Source organism: Ochlerotatus camptorhynchus, unplaced genomic scaffold, assembly GCF_037179485.1.
Source record: "Ochlerotatus camptorhynchus isolate MF236.1 unplaced genomic scaffold, CSIRO-AGI_Acam_v1.1 ptg000358l, whole genome shotgun sequence".
In the NCBI taxonomy this organism is placed as follows: Eukaryota; Metazoa; Arthropoda; class Insecta; order Diptera; family Culicidae; genus Ochlerotatus; species Ochlerotatus camptorhynchus.
Window position 1 is genome coordinate 830,308 of NW_027040846.1, and position 16,158 is coordinate 846,465.

The 16,158-nt window shown below is 43.4% G+C and overlaps 1 protein-coding gene across 1 annotated transcript; it reads right to left on the reverse strand.

The window, feature by feature from the left end:
* Nucleotides 1-2,721: 2,721 nt before the first annotated feature.
* Nucleotides 2,722-16,077, reverse strand: mop (myopic). Its single transcript, XM_065231652.1, has 9 exons — nucleotides 15,886-16,077; nucleotides 14,022-15,644; nucleotides 12,194-13,961; nucleotides 10,838-11,721; nucleotides 10,626-10,769; nucleotides 3,959-4,087; nucleotides 3,533-3,899; nucleotides 3,343-3,462; nucleotides 2,722-3,267 (listed from the first exon to the last, which is right to left on the reverse strand). The coding sequence occupies exons 1-9, from the start codon at nucleotides 15,967-15,969 to the stop codon at nucleotides 3,152-3,154; spliced, it is 5,235 nt and encodes a 1,744-aa protein (XP_065087724.1). The 5' UTR covers nucleotides 15,970-16,077; the 3' UTR covers nucleotides 2,722-3,151.
* Between the last annotated feature and the right edge of the window lie 81 nt (nucleotides 16,078-16,158).

Here is a 16,158-nt window from a genome sequence, read left to right on the forward strand (position 1 = left end):
CATTCTATAGAACTTTGATGCAATATTGTTTGCGAGTTAGCGAGCAAGCTTGTTTTCCGCGATAAGCCAGAGAGATATCGTTACTGAGGCCCTATGTTTTGAGATACTATGTTTTCAAGAAAAACGTTTTCAAAGAGTTACGTCTGTTTGTCTGTGGTATTATTATACCTTCTCTTTCTAAGAAAACGAGGTGCAACCATAGAGGTAACTCTAAGACCAGAAGGTCCCGAAGAAACATGCTCAACTTTTTGGTTCAGCTCTGGTACTATCTTCGGTCCCAAGCTAATCGATGCACCCCTCGAAACATAGGAAAATCCACGAACCCCTCATTTTATCTGTCAAACTTTCATAGCGAATCAAAAATAACATAGTGTAGTACTAGAATTTAGACTAGAATGGGGTGCGTTAATCAATTTGCTTGGGACCAATAGGCTAGTCAAGAGAGGGGGGGGGGGGGCAGGGATGGGTGTTAGTTATTCTTTAGCAGTGATTGTTTTCTCTATTTCTGACGTGTCACGTTCCACATAGATATTCAAAAGAACTACATACATAGACATGTCGTTGCATGGGATTCGGGGTAAGGTCGGGGATTTCGAGCGGTACACCAACCTCAAGAAAACTTTTAAGGACTTGATTAAAGCAAAAAAAAACGCGGTTACTGGCGTCGGTTCGTCGATGGTTTTTCGCGAGAGACTTCCATGAGAACACTCTGCAATGTCGGCAGGAGAATGCGAAACGCGTCATCACCGGTTAACGAAGACAAGGAGTACTCAGACAGTTGGATATTCAGCTTCGCGCGGAAAGTTTGGCCCGGATTCGGTGCCGGTTTAAACCAACGTTCGTGATCTTCCGTCGGGTAGTAACGAAATAGATTCCCCGTTTTTGATGGTGGAATTCTCACTTGCTCTCCTCTCATGTAACAATTTAGCTCCAGGAATGGATAGAATCAAGTTAAATTTAAAAAAAAATCGCTTGTTGAACTTATTCAATCAATTTCTGGAGCACAACATTGTTTCGCATGACTGGAGGCAAGTAAGAGTTATCGCCATTCGAAAACCCGGTAAACCCGCGTCGGATTATAACTCGTACCGTCCCATCGCGATGATGTCCTGTACACGGAAATTATTGGAGAAAATGATTCTGTTTTGTCTAGACAAAAGGGGCGAGATGAATAGTTTACTTTCAGATACGCAATTTGGAGAGGCAAAGGAACGAATTTCAACTGGCCCATGCGCAAAAAAAGCAAATGGGTTCAGTTTTCTTGAACTTTAAGGGGGCTTTTGATTCTGTTTGTATCGATGTCCTTTCGGATAAACTCTACGATAGTGGGCTTTCACCGATTATGAACAGCTATTTGAGCAACTTGTTGTCTGAGAAATATATGAGCTTTTCTCATGGAAACTCGACAACTTCACGAATTAGTAACATGGGTCTCCCCCAGGGCTCATGTTTAAGCCCTCTTCTTTATAATTTTTATGTAAAAGACGTTGATGATTGTCTTGATGAAAATTGCTCGCTTGCAGACGATGGCGTTGTGTCTGTTATAGGGCCAAGTGCACCGGACCTGCAAGGACTATTACAAGATACTTTAGACAATTTGTCTACTTGGGCTATGAAGCTAGGTATCGAATTCTCTCCGGAGAAAACTGAGTTGGTTGTTTTTTTCTGGGAAGCATCATCCTGCACAGTTACAGCTTCAACTAAAGGGTAGAACAATCACTCAAAGTATATCTTTCAAGTATTTGTCGATTGATCGACAAATCGCCTTTGCAGATTTTTTCTCATTTCCCCGTCAGCAAGTCCTCACCAACTGGCAACAAAATGGAATGAGAGTGATCTGGGAAGATGGTTACATTCTATTCTCCCAAGGGTTGGACGTGAGCCGTGACTTAATACGTGTCATGTCAAGGCTCATGTCCAATCACTGCTCGTTAGATTCGCATTTCTTTCGAATCGCTTCCAATGGCAATTTGTGCGCCTGTGGTAGTGGTTATCACGAGATCGACCACGTGCTTTGGTCATGCACCCTCCATAGTGTTTCTTGATCCGAGTTATCCGCATCCCTCAGGGCCCGAGGAAAACAACCTATGCGGTCCGTTAGAGACATCTTGGTGAGCCGAGATCTCGACTATTGCCATTTAATTTATTTTAAAACGGATAGATCTGAGGATTTAGTAGTTAGTGTCATCTTGTGTTCCCCCAAGTTGTTAGCTGCCCATCGGTGTACCCCCATGTTTATCTTTTTCATCAGTTTGTCGCCTAGTTCGAGATCAAGAGCACATTGCTCTCCAAACCTTGTGCTCTCAATCCCTACTCTGCCATCCATTTGTTACAATTTGTAACCCCTAACCTCGAGATAGCCGCGAGTAATCGGCCCCCGCTTTACTAACGTTAGTTTTAAGTAATTTTGTAATTTGACCAATGAATATCGGCTCCGCAAAGCTACGGCAAATGAGCCTGGAAAAATAAACGCATTATAAAAAAAAGGATCACTCTATCTACAGGCACTCCAGTTTTAACAGATTTCAACATTCTGATTGATGTGTTAGCAGTCACAAAAACAAACCCCTCAGCTTCAAAATTTAAGATTTAGTCAGTAAGGGGGAATACCGTAATGCTCCGAATGCCGTACGTGCTATTTTGAACCCTACCATTGATAATCAACTTTAAAAACAGTCATGATTTCTCAAATTTTCCACTATAGATAATATTGCAACACAATTTTCAACATATTATAGCAGTTTATTATTGCCTGACGGTGTTGTAAACTTAGTTATAAATATCCAAAACATCAGTTCTTTCCTGCACGACCAAAAATCACCTTCCCGATCTATGCTTCCATACCTAGCTAATATATATATATTATACTGCGCCATAATCATAGTAATCATTATAATAGGGTGTATAATCACTTCTAGATAATAAATAATAAATGTATGCATATATATTATACCAATGGCTTTCTATATGTAGCGAATGCACAGTCAAATATAACTCGCACCGGATTTCGGCACAACGTGTGTAACAATTTGCAATGATTAAGCCATATAGTTATAGCGTCAAAGCGCATTAACGCAGCGCTTTGCAAAAGGATGTAAACTCAAGTCCAGATTATAAAATGTTTCAAATAATAGATACCTATAACATCGAATTACTTCAATTTCCACAAGGGATCCAAATCCTTAAATGGGTCGTTGATTGCTTCCTCCTTTTCGGCGATGGCAGTCGCCTGCACCGTTTTCATCTGATACGATGTCATTATTCCTCCTGTGTGTGTGTGTTTGGAAAATTTGAACATGAATTTCCTGGACTTGGTTCTACGAAACATAATGGAATACTCACGCTTATTGAGAATACTGTAGCCATTATTCAGTACCATTTGGTAGGACAGTTGAATATGATTGGGATCGCGGAGAGCACCCTTCCTCTGGCAGCATATTCGATACCATATGTCGACGATATCTAAAAATGAAGTGCAATAATCAGTTTCGAAGCTAAATTAAGAAGAAGAAAAACCACGTCTAATTCTTACTGATCAAGATCGGCTTCTTATTTTGGGTAGCCAAAATCGCAGCAATCGCCACCGCCAGCAGGCTCGATCGATCCGAACCGTTCAAACAGTTCACAATCAGCGGCTTGAGTTGCTTCAGTTCCTGATTCTGCTGCCGGTAGGCGCCGATCACATTTTGCGCTATTCCCAGGATGTATTCGACCGACTGCTTGGGCCAGAGTTTGTTCTGCAACAGCGAAACGTTCAGGATGACATCCGACCCGAGCATCGTGACCCGGAGCGACCGTTCGATGCAGTGGGTCAGATCGAACTGTTTGACCAGACTGACGGAAAAGTCACCGTAACTAAGCTCCTGGTTGATCTCCGTGGGCCAGAATGTGTCCAGGATCTGTAATTCGGTGGAAATTTGTTTACGGACGTTTGCGGAGGCGACGGAAAGGGACAAACCTCTGCAGGGGTGTGCAAGCACACTACGACATTGGCCTTCTGCGACCAGATCATGTTCCAATGGTCGTTGACGGTGTTCTGGAGTGGTGTTTGCGCCAGAATCAGCTGAGGGCAACCGAAACCGAGATGCTGGAAATTTGAAGAACAGGTCATTTGATTGTATTAGTAAAGTTTGGTGAGGGCTATCGGCCAGCACAATTAGGGTTACATATGGTAGCTATTAGGAGCAGTACGAGCATAATCTGGCCTACAGCGGATCCAACTTACCGACGACTTTTCCTTGTTAAACTGTGATAATTGTGATTTGAAAATGAAAAAGTTGGAAAACGAAAACCAGTGAGATCAAAGGCCGGATTATAAAAATGATAATAGATTTTTGTTTTAGTTGATCGCCATGTTTTGACGCAAAATCGATCATTATTATGAAATTTAGTTGGTGCAGTGCATTAATCAGGACTATTGATTTTCTCTTAATTGTTGACTGCTGGCATTTGTATTAAATTTGGGTGAACTCCATTCACAAAAAACAGTCTCTGACGACAAATGCCAGTTCAGAATATGTATTGCTCCTCTATGATTCGTTCTGTATTTGCTATTGCATCGCTGAATGCTACCGACCTTTCTTCTTGGAGCTGGAATTAATTTGATGTGTTTCTATCATTTAAATTTGAAATACTATTTTTTTGCCATTCAATGATTTCCGTCCTCTGTGCCAACAGCCACGTGCAGGTGACCAACCCTCTTGAAGAGCTTTGAAAATAGAAATCCGAAAATGAATGGATTTCTCGAAATATTGTACAAGGTAGTCTAAGAAGGCAAATGTTCGTAATGCTACACACTTAGTTTTTTCCACCGAGCTCGGCTGCGCAAATCTCGGCAATACAAGTTTTACTGTGATCTCAGCAAACATTTCATTTGTTTGCGGAAATTCAGCTAAGCATTATCCGAGACTCAGCAATCAAATGTCACTTTTGCTGAGACCTCAGTGAAACTTATTTTTGCCCCACAAAGTCACTTTCAATCGAAAGGCATCTAGTGACGATGAAGCTGTAAACCATCACTTTCAATTGAAATTCATTCTGTCTTCTCTTCGAGCACATCCCCGTCAACATCAACAGAACCACTTTAGATCAGTTTTCTGACTCGTATTCATTTCTTCTTTCATTGTCAAATGAACTTACTTTTGCATAGACGAGTGCACGGATGGATTTGAGTTCACTCACTCGACAAAAAGTGACACAACAGCGGGGCCCTGTTTACTAAAAATGAACACATGAATAATACTCGCGTAACATTTGAAAGGGGCCTATCAACTTTTGTACACAAAATATATTAAGCCTTTTTCGCGCGAACCGAATACGCCCACGCAAACTAATAACACCAGCGGGCAGAGGAAATTCTCCCCATCCCGACAGTGGTCTGCGTTTTCATGGGCGTACTTCGGTTCTCGTGAATAGAACCTAGCAAATTATGTACAAAAGTTGATAGGCTATTTTAAAATGTTACGCGAGCATTATTCATGTGTTCATTTTTAGTAAACAGGGCCCCGCTGTTGCGTCAAAAAAATTTCTGTAGATGAACTAAAGTTCACCCGTGCACAGGTCTATTGAAGCAAAGCTGTTCGATCTAAATTCGCGCAGTTTTTATAACTTTTGTTGATTGTTCACTCTGTTCATTTAAGCGTATGCGCATAGAACTGTGCACGTGGATGTCAAATTTATCACTGTCGGGTGGTTTGTTTACCCATCAATATAGACCTGTGCACGGGTGAACTTTAGTTCATCTACTGAATTTTTTTTGACACAACAGCGGGGCCCTGTTTACTAAAAATGAACACACGAATATTGCTCGCGTAACATTTGAAAATAGCCTATCAACTTTTGTAAATAATTTGCTAGGTCCTTTTCACGAGAACCGAGGTACGCCCACGAAAACCCAGAGCACTGTCGGGAAGGGGAGAATTTACCCTACCCGCTGGTGTTGTTAGTTTGCGTGGGCGTATTCGGTTCGGGCGAAAAAGGCTTAATAAGTTTTGTGTACAAAAGTTGATAGGCCCGTTTCAAATGTTACGCGAGTATTATTCATGTGTTCAATTTTAGTAAACAGGGCCCCGCTGTTGTGTCACTTTTTATCGACTGCGTGAACTCAAATTCATCCGTGCACTCGTCTATGGATATTTTTTTTTTAATCGGGGTAACGTCTTGAGATCAAAAATTGATATGCGACACCATTTTGAAACCCAAGATGGCGGCTAACAGTTTAATAAAAAGTGGGAAATACTGTCAAATACCTACCGATAAAGGTTTTTTTTAAATCGGGATGATGTCTAGAGGATGAAAATCGATATCCGACGCCATTTTGAAATCGAAGACTTCCGACTTAATAAAAGTGGAAATACAGTCAAATACACATCAATATTGATATTTTTGTAATCAGTATGAAGTATACAGATCAAATGTTTATATGTTACGCCATTTAGAAATCCAAGATGGCGGCTTCCAATTTCAGAACAAATGGGAAATATTGTCAAATACCGAGGGGGACGACTCTATCTACGATGCAAAAAAGATTGTGTTTTGCTGTGGCTAACTGCGCGCACGCTGAGTTCTGAAGATTTCCTGCAAAAAGATGATGAGCGATGCAAGTAGATGCGACAAATGAAAGAATATTTTTCGAAGATTGATTCGCTAGTGTGAGATTTGTTGAGCATCTAAACTTGAGATTTAGATGTGTCGCCCCCCTCGTCAAATACCCATCAATATAGGTATTTGTGGAATCGGGATGGCGTATAGACAACAATCAATACGAAACTAACGATTTAAAATTGGCTCACTACTTGACTAGCCTATTGGTCCCAAGCAAACGATTAACGTATCCCATTCTAGTCGAAATTCTAGTACTACGCAATGTTTGTTTTGATTCGCTATGAAAGTTTGACAGATAAAATGAGGGGTTATTGGTTTTTCGAGGGGTGAATCGATTAGCTTGGGACCGAAGAGAGTACCAGCAACAATCAATACGAAACTAACGATTTTAAATTGGCTCACCACTTTAGTAGCCTATTGGTCCCAAGCAAACGATTAACGTACCCTATTCTAGTTGAAATTCTATTACTACACTATGTTTGTTTTGATTCGTTATGGAAGTTTGACAGATAACATCAGGGGTGAGTGAAATAGCTTGGGACTGCTTGGGACCGTTGTTCTGGTACTGAGTGAGCCAAAAATAATAATGATTTTCTTCGGGACCCAGTGGTCTTAGAGTTACCTCTATGGTACCAGAGCTGAGCCAAAAAGTTGAGCTCGTTTCTTCGGGACCTTCTGGTCTTATAGTTACCTCTATGGTATAGAGGCCGGAAATCGATATCCGATGCCATTTTGAAATCCAAGACGGCGTCTTCTGATTTGCGGAAAAGTGGCAAATCCGGAGTGATTTGAGATTTGGGCGTAATTGCATTTGTAAACAAACACGTCAATCACTGATTTCTCGCGAATAAAAGCTCAATATCGAAAACTAATAACGCTATGAGGTAGAAGAATGATTTCTCTATTATTTGGTATAGTTTGTTTATGAGATTGAGCTTTAATTCAACAGAAATCGGCAATTGACGCCTTTGTTTACAAAAGCAATTACGCCCAAATCACAAATCACTCCGGAAATACCCTAAAATAAGGTTATTTTCAGAATGGGGATGAGACGTAGATGCCGAAATGCGATGTCACGCCGTCTTTAAATCCAAGATGGCGGCTTTGGATTAAAGAAACTCAAGACCACCAATTGAAATGACCCTAACACCATTTTGTAAACAAACCTTGTAAGGCCATTTTCTCGCCAACCGAAGTCCGCAAAGGCAAACCAACATAATGAACAGGTAGAGGAAATTATCCTCTACCCGATTGTGGTTAAGGTTTGCGAATGAAGGTTTCGGTTCGCGAGAAAAAGGCCTTACAAGGTTTGTTTACAAAATGGAGTTAAGGCCATTTCAATTGTTGGTCTTGAACTGTGAAATACCATCAAATATCGATCAATGGGGGGTTTTCTTTTAATCGGGGTGACATCTAGAAGCCAGAAACCGATCTCCGACGCCATCTTGAAAGTCAAGATGGTGGCTTCCAATTTCAGATGGCCTGCAAATGGCATAAAATACCGATTTGCACCATCTACGCGTCGTCCCCGTTCCGAAAAATACCCTGATATTAGGGTATTTGACACTTTTTATGAAACCTGATGGCCGCCAAATTAGATTTCAAAATGGCATCGGATATCGATGCCGAAAATACCCATATTGTAGGGTATTTGACGCTTTCTGAACCCTGATGGCCACCGTATTGGATTCCAAAATGGTATCTGATCAGGGCGTAAGTCACTCTGTCACCTTGTGCTAAAACCCACAAAAACACACTTCGACACACTTGAAACACCCTTCCGCCACATGGAAAACTAATTTTTTCATCAATTCTGGCACCACTGCCAATAATGTTTACGTTTGTTTATCAATTTAGTTGTTGTTTTTTTTCTTTTGCAAAGAAGAGAGAACCACGGCAGTCTGTTTGTTGGATTGCACCGGACCTCGATGAAGAAAATCACTCGGGAGACGGAAGTGACACGTACACCGTATTCCGCGACCTGGAATATCAATGACTGGATACGATCGGGTCTAAGAGTGAGCATTGATGATGGCAAGGATCAAAGTTGAAGACGATAGCTAGGTACTGGCATAGAGGTAACTCTAAGACCAGAAGGTCCCGAAGAAACGAGCTCAACTTTTTGGCTCAGCTCTGGTACTCTCTTCGGTCCCAAGCTAATCGATTCACCCCTCGAAACTTAGGAAAATCCACTAACCCCTCATTTTATCTGTCAAACTTTCATAGCGAATCAAAACAAACACAGTGTAGTACTGGAATTTATACAAGAATGGGGTACGTTAATCGATTTGCTTGGGACCAATAGGCTAGTCCAGTAGTGAGCCAATTTGAAATCGTTAGTTTCGTATTGATTGTTGGTACTGGTGTGTGTTGGTATGTAGGCAGTTGGTAATGCAGCGTTTCGGTATTCATTGAAATCCGATGGGCACTTTCAAGCGCGTGAATACGAGTTCTTTTCTGATGCGCAATGTAATCACTAATCAATCTCAACTGTGTAGGAGGAGTGGCAGTGTGCTGTCTGTTGCTTGTCCGTAGTGAAAATGTGAACGTCTCCACCAGGATTACGTTTGACTAAATAAACTACAATTTCAAAAAGTAGAAAAGTTTGTCTAGATCCGTCAGAATGCTCTGATGAATTCATTTTGGTAGGTTGGGAGTATCACAGAACAGTAAGGTGCTTAGAATTCTAGATCACTACCGGGTTCATCGCCTCTGTGCTCCTACTCCTTGTAGTAGTTAATGGTAGTGTTTCGTTTATGCTATGTTGCTTTTAGAGCTGAATTTTGAACATCTTGATGAATTGAAGTAGCTGTTGTAGTTCGCCTTCCACATTGTCCTCGAATATCTTCGGTGAATCAGATGTACTTTGTTGCTTTAAGCAAACTACAGCGAAGGAGTCGCTGGTGGATCTGTCATTTTCAGCGTTTTGTTATGGTCGAGGATATGGTTGCCAGTAAGCATATTTTTTCGGTTGAAGTTTTGACAGCTCGGTCGACACGAAGAAACACCTTCCGACACCCAAAAGCACACATGAAACACAATAAGCACAGACACAATGTGGCAGAGTGACTTACCCCCTATATCTGATACCTATTTTCGGCATCTACGCGTTGTTCCCGTTCCGAGAATAACCATATTGTAGAGTATTTGACACTTTTTCTGAAACCCGATGGCCGTCATATTGGATTCCAACATAGCGTCGGATATCGATTTTTGACATCTACGCGTTGTTCCCGTTCCTAAAATACCCATATCTTAGGGTATTTGACACTTCCGAAAATCAATGGTCACTATTTTGAATTCCAAAATGGCGTCGGATATCGATTTTCGGCACCTTCGTGTCGTCCCCGTTCCGAAAATACCCATATTGTTGGGTATTTGAGACTTTTCCTGACCCCTATGGCCGCCATCTTGGACTCCAGAATGGCCTCGTTAATTTAGGGTTCGTTTAATATAAAATAATATATTCCTATAGGCAACCGATATTGTGCGGATACTATATTTTGATGCTTGACGACGCGATGCGTGACAAGTCGAATGAGCCCGAATTGAAGTGAAAGTGGAAAAACGAAGGAAGCAATTTTCGAGTCACTCATTGCGTCAATTGAAACAAGTCTTTGCTTCAAATGAAATGAACTGAAGCACTTGACGAACGAAACCAGCGAATGTCAAGTCATGTTTGAAAGGAGGAATGTTCATCGTGACTCGATAACAAGAAACACAATGACTTACACGAAAATGATATTGCTCGAAATGAAGCGATTCTGGCAGAGAGAAATCTATACACTGAAACGAAGGCTTGACCGAAGAAATATATTCTATGATGTCCATAAAAAGCAAATGCTTTTCATGACAACCTGACAGCCTTGGTAGAACAGTGATTATAGTCTCCTGCCAAGAAGAATTGCCAAAATGTATACGACTTTGTAATTGTATTGAACTCTTTCCGATCCAGACGACAAACTTTGAGAACGAACTTTTGGGATAACCTGAAAACCTCAAATTTTCTATCTCTAACTCACCTTCACAAAGACTGCGTTGATGTAGTTATCCGTGTCCGTCGGTAGCGTCACCCGGGCATGGTCATACGGCACACAATCGATCGAACGGTTCTTCTCCGGGAACAGCCGCGCCACGCCCACTTGTCGTTTGGATTCTTCTTTCACCTGTGGGAAAACAAAAAATACAGCTCTCAGACCCCAGTCCCGTAATGCTCCCAAATGCTACCACCAACCAGCATATCCTGCAGTTCTTTCCACTTGCCGTCCAGCGGCGTAGTCCCGTTCAGCGTTTTCACGTTCAAACTGTCGATAAACTTCTCCAACCGTTCGACCTCCTTATGAAACCATTTCAGCGTGGCCTGATCCTCGAAAGGATCCCGTACCGGCTGCACCACAATGCTGTCCACCACACTTCCCATTCGGCTGTGGCTACCGACGGTATTTGCAACGATGCCCACGGGGTGATCCAATACGTTCGACACCGATGTTGGATCCGGCAGTGAACCGGCTCTGACGGCCCGCAGAGAGGCACTATCCCAATCAAAATTCTGATCGATCGAGCTGAGATCCGAGCAGATGGACAGGTTATCCATGCTAGGTTTACGATCGATGGTGGTGGGTGGATCGAGCTGTACTGCAGATTGTGACGACGGTGTCGGGATGATCGATGGCGAAGATTGCGGTTTGGTTGGGGTTAGGATTTCGCTTTTGATGTCGTCATCGCGGGATGTGACCGAAGTCTGTGGTAGTAGAACGGGTGCTTCTACCGGGGCCGGGGTAAAATCGATACCGGATAGAAGATCCAGGTTGGTTGATTGCTTGGTTATGGGGGCAACTGGGGGAAGAGGTTGTTGGGGTTGGGGTGGTACTGTGACGGTAGCAGTGGGTTGTTCAACGGTAGGTTGAACGGGGATTGGTTGTTGATAGGTTTGATATTGTGTTGGATCGGTGGTTGCGGTTGTTCCATAGGCTCCGTAGCCGTAGGCTGCCGTGGCTGGATCTGGGATGGGTTGAGTAGGAGCGGTGTAATTGGAATACTGATTTGTGTTGGTGATATCTGCCGTGTTTGGCTGCTGGTATTGTGTCCCAGTTGATGAAGCGGGTTGGTATCCGTAACCTACAATGAAAGAGGGAAACATGTTCAAACCATAGATTCTTAACATTTGTAGATGAATATTTAGATTCAATATTTTAAAAATGTTAAGAATGCGGAATTCGATTTTCTTGCGATCAATTTTCTCGCGATCGATTGTTCGATTTTCAGTAGAACTTGGCCAGCTGAAGCTAGAATTCAGGAACCGTACCATAAACCAGAAACACTAAAGTAGTTCACTGAAACAATAGAACAGTAATCCAGTAGTTGTAGTTGTAGTACCGAAACGGATATATTGCTGAAATTAGATGACTTGTGTGTTATACGTTTGCTACTAATTATCTACGGTGAGACTTTGTTATGCAAATCTTCGAAATATACTTGAACGTTGTTCATAATTTTTCTTCCACGAATACAAAAACATTAATTTAATCCAAACATCTATTCATATAACTTCACAATTTACGAGTCGCAATATTCTAGAACAAAGACTTACCAGCATTACCGTAGTACGAGTTCTGGGGTTGTCCTTGCTGGTAGTACTGCTGCTGTTGCTGATTGGAGCCATCCTGAACGGGCTGTGGCTGCTGAATTTGACTGTAATCATAGCTGGTGGCAACAGTCTGAGAAGGGGCTCCGTACGGATACACTCCAACGCTGGAGACTGTCGTTTCCGCGGCCGTAGCCGTAATCGGTTGATTTGAAACAGAGTTGTTTACGTAGGATGGGGCTTGAAGTTGCTGAACTTGACTGTTGCAGTCGTAGGCCGACGGTTGGGTTGGATAATAGTTGGTTGTTGATGATGTCGTAGTGGTAGTAGTAGCGGTTCCAGCCGACGAACTGTACTGGTTCACGTAGGACGACGTTTGAGCATTGCCAGTGTACTCGTAGGTTCCTGTTTGGGGATTGTAGGTATAATCTGGGTAAGAAGGATAGGTATTAACTGGGTCGGGATTGGTGTTCTTCTGTGGCTCCTGAGGTGTCGGTTGGGTAGGCTGAGTGTACGTTTGAGGTACTTGTGTCGGTTGTTGTTGCTGGTAGTACTGAGCGGGGGTGATTTGATTGGTAGCCGTCGGTTGGCTGTAAGCATTGTATGGTTGACTTACGACGCTGCTATCGGTTTGGTAGGTCTGAACTTGAGGATACGCTGTAGCCATGTTGGAGTCTGCTTGATAGGACGTCGTCGGTTGTTGGAGATTCATCGCACCAAACTGTTGAGTCATTTGATTCCACTGCTGAGTCGATCCAACATCGCTGGATCCAGTTGAAGGCGCTGGCGAAGGCTGTGAAGGTGGGTACTGACTGTAATCGGTAGCTGGTCGATTGCTGTAATAACCGGACATAGGATTCTGATAGATCGGATTAACATAACCCGTAGATTGAGGTTGTGACAAAGTTGAACTCGCCGTGGCAGCGTTGGTACTCGATTGGAATGTCGATGAAGGCATTGTATGACCACCATAGGGCTGCTGCTGCTGCTGCTGCTGCTGTTGGTAGTACTGCGTATAATCGGTAGTCGACGCAGTTGGGACATTGCCCGCTGGTGAGTAGTAATTGTAGTTTGCATACGAATCCTGATAATACCCAGCGGCTCCCGTAGAAGCACTCGAATTCGGAGTGGTGCTCTCTGAACCTACCGGATTCGGTCTCACGGGAGGAATGTAGCCCGAAGGATTCGAGTCCAATCCAGAAGCCTTGATCGAACCCAAACTGATGTTTCCTGACTTGAGGTAGTCCTTCAACTTGGGCCCACTGCTCGGTTTGGGGCTCTCCCTTGCCGGTTCTGGCTTCTTCGCCATGTTACTCGATTTAAGTTTCTGATTCCGTTCTTCATCCTGCACGTCGCAAGCAGCCTTGACCCGCGAGTATAGCTTCTGAACGTTTGCTTGTAATTTCTTATAGAACTCCAACCCTTTGGCGCTCTTTGAAAGCAAATCTTCGTACACATCGTAGGATCCCTGAAGCGATGAGAAAAACTGATCTCGCCTAACCTTCGCTTCACTGATCGATTTTATTATCGGCGCACAGCGGGCGTAGATATCGGTCAGTGCCTTCAGGATGTTTGCTTGAGCTTTCAGATTAGCGTCCAACAGAGCGACGAGCTGATCGTGCTTAGCGAGTTCCTTATTGAACAGGTCTTGCATGCGCTTCTTATTATCGGAACCACCCTCCAAAGCGATCAACTGAGATGTGATGTCGTCGTTGGTGACATTGTTGCGCAGATCCTGATACAGCTTAGCTCGCTGCTTCTTCATTTCATTCACCTAGGGTCGAAAATTGCAATTGAATGATTTAAAAAAAAACACTAAACTCAAATTACTGACCTTGTTCAAAATCCCCTGCATCTCTTTCAGCGTCGCTTCATCGAACTGCTCCCCACTGATCGGAATCTGCTCCTTGATATCCTTCAACGGTTGGGCCAAAATCTTCAAATTCGACACATGCAGGCCCATCGCCTTGCGCAGCGTATCGTTGCTCTCACCTGCTTTATTATGAGCTTCCTGATACTTTGCAAATTCCCTATTCAGTTCGGTAATGTGGCCTCCTCCATTGGATCGCTGGCCAATCTTTTGTTGGTAGTTGTCCTCCTGGATCTCATCTTGCTTCAGCATGTGTTTGATATCCTTCAGCATTAGTTCCACTTCGGCACAAGTCTCCGCCAAATTGGACATCGACTGCACCAAATCCGGAATGGCCTTCGGCTTGGCATTCAAATCGGCACACCGATCAACCAATCCTTGTGGCAAACGGGTATCGGTGACACTGTTCGGATTTTGCACGTTGATTGCATCCAAGTTCAGCGAGCTCATAAACGACGCCAACTCGTTATCCCTGTCTTCAACCTTCGTCCCAACAGTTCTCAAAAGATTCGCCTTCTCTTCACTATAAACCGAACTACTCTCGTGAGCCTTCATCGGGACCAATCGGTGGAAAATGTCGTCCCCCATAGCATCCACATCCGTCACATTGAAAGCAATTCCATGAACCAGATTCGCCCCCTGAACGGCAGAAATCGAACTCAATTCCGGCACCTCTTCGTGATAGATGAATTCGTTTTCATTCTTTGCAGACTTTCGCTTCGCTTCCACCACGTCCATCGTAAACTGCAGCGCGTCGTTTACTTGATCAATATGCGCAAGCCCCTTTGATTCCTTTCTTGCTTCTTCCAGCTTATCAAACGAAGCCTGATACAGCACAACCCTCTCACCCATCTTCTGCTGCTCCTCCGACTGTTGCCCCTGATACAACAGTAAAATGCACGACAAATAGGAAATCTTGAACTTCACGTACTTCCTCCACTCTTTAAATTGCTTACTCCCCACAATGTCCTGTATGCGCCCGTCTTCTCCGTTCTGAGTCAGCAGCGCCGCCAAGGCCGAATTGTAATACATCACAATTTGAGCCGTCACTTTCGCAATGATTCCCGACTTTCTGTTATCACAAAGACTCTTCTCCATGATGCACTCCTGCGCTTGGGCGAAACAAAGAGCCTGCATAAAGATCAACAACTCTGTCGACAGATCACCCTGCAGCAACAAGGCGTAATTGTCCTTAATGTACCCGAAGGCCCACGCCGCGCACTGGAAGTGCGTGCAAGCCTTCTTCATACTCTCCGGATCTGCTCGCCCTTCGGCCGCTCCCAGCTGCGTATGCAACGACCCGTAATTATGCAATATCACTGCCATTTCCAACTTGACATTGTTCTTCTGGAGCGTTGACCCGGTGTACAAATCTCGCCAACTGAAACTTAACATTTGCTGACTCTCGGGCATCTGATTCAAGAGGAATCGATTCTGAATGGAGTGCAGCTGACAATAATACCGCTTCATCACTGCCGTTCCGTCGACATCCTGAGATGGCCGCACGGCAGTTCCTCGCAGCTGCTCTAATTGGTAGCATTCCTTCGAATACGAGTCCGGATCCTCATGATAATACTCGGCAATGTACTGTGGGAAAAAAAAAACAAAGCATTCATTTATCATCAGGTGACGTCATATCGAAAAAAAAAATAATCTCCTGATTATCAGTTTCAAAGCAACATAACACAACTCTGAGTGAATTAACTAAAACCAATTTAAATTTTAACCGCAGGCCCACTTATCGCAACAACAAAAACCACTTCCTAATTAAATTTACAGCCCACAAAACAGGACAGGGCATCATTATCCTTCAAACCATCAAACTGACCTGCTTCAGAGGTCCAAAACTGGTTGGTTCCGGGCTGGTTTTCAGCTCGAAACTGACCATCGGCATCCGGGGGACAGCTTCCATGGCTAGTGGCACCGATTTCGAGACGGATTACACCATACAATTTAGGAGAAACCGAAGAAAACACCTTCTAACTTTTCCTTTACGATTTTGCGAGTAATCTGATGATGATTTTTTTCACTCACTCACAAAGCCGATGACGTTCCAAAGAAAAATAATGACAAAAACACAGCCGATGACAGCTTCGGTGGG

Coding starts and splice junctions, on each gene's coding strand:
- mop (XM_065231652.1), bottom strand. CDS start 15,969: ATGGAAGCTGTCCCCCGGATGCCGATGGTCAGTTTCGAGCTGAAAACC. Junction 10,770..10,837: donor AAGAACTGCAGGATATGCTG/GTTGGTGGTAGC, acceptor GTTTTCCCACAG/GTGAAAGAAGAATCCAAACG. Junction 3,268..3,342: donor CTACAGTATTCTCAATAAGC/GTGAGTATTCCA, acceptor ACACACACACAG/GAGGAATAATGACATCGTAT.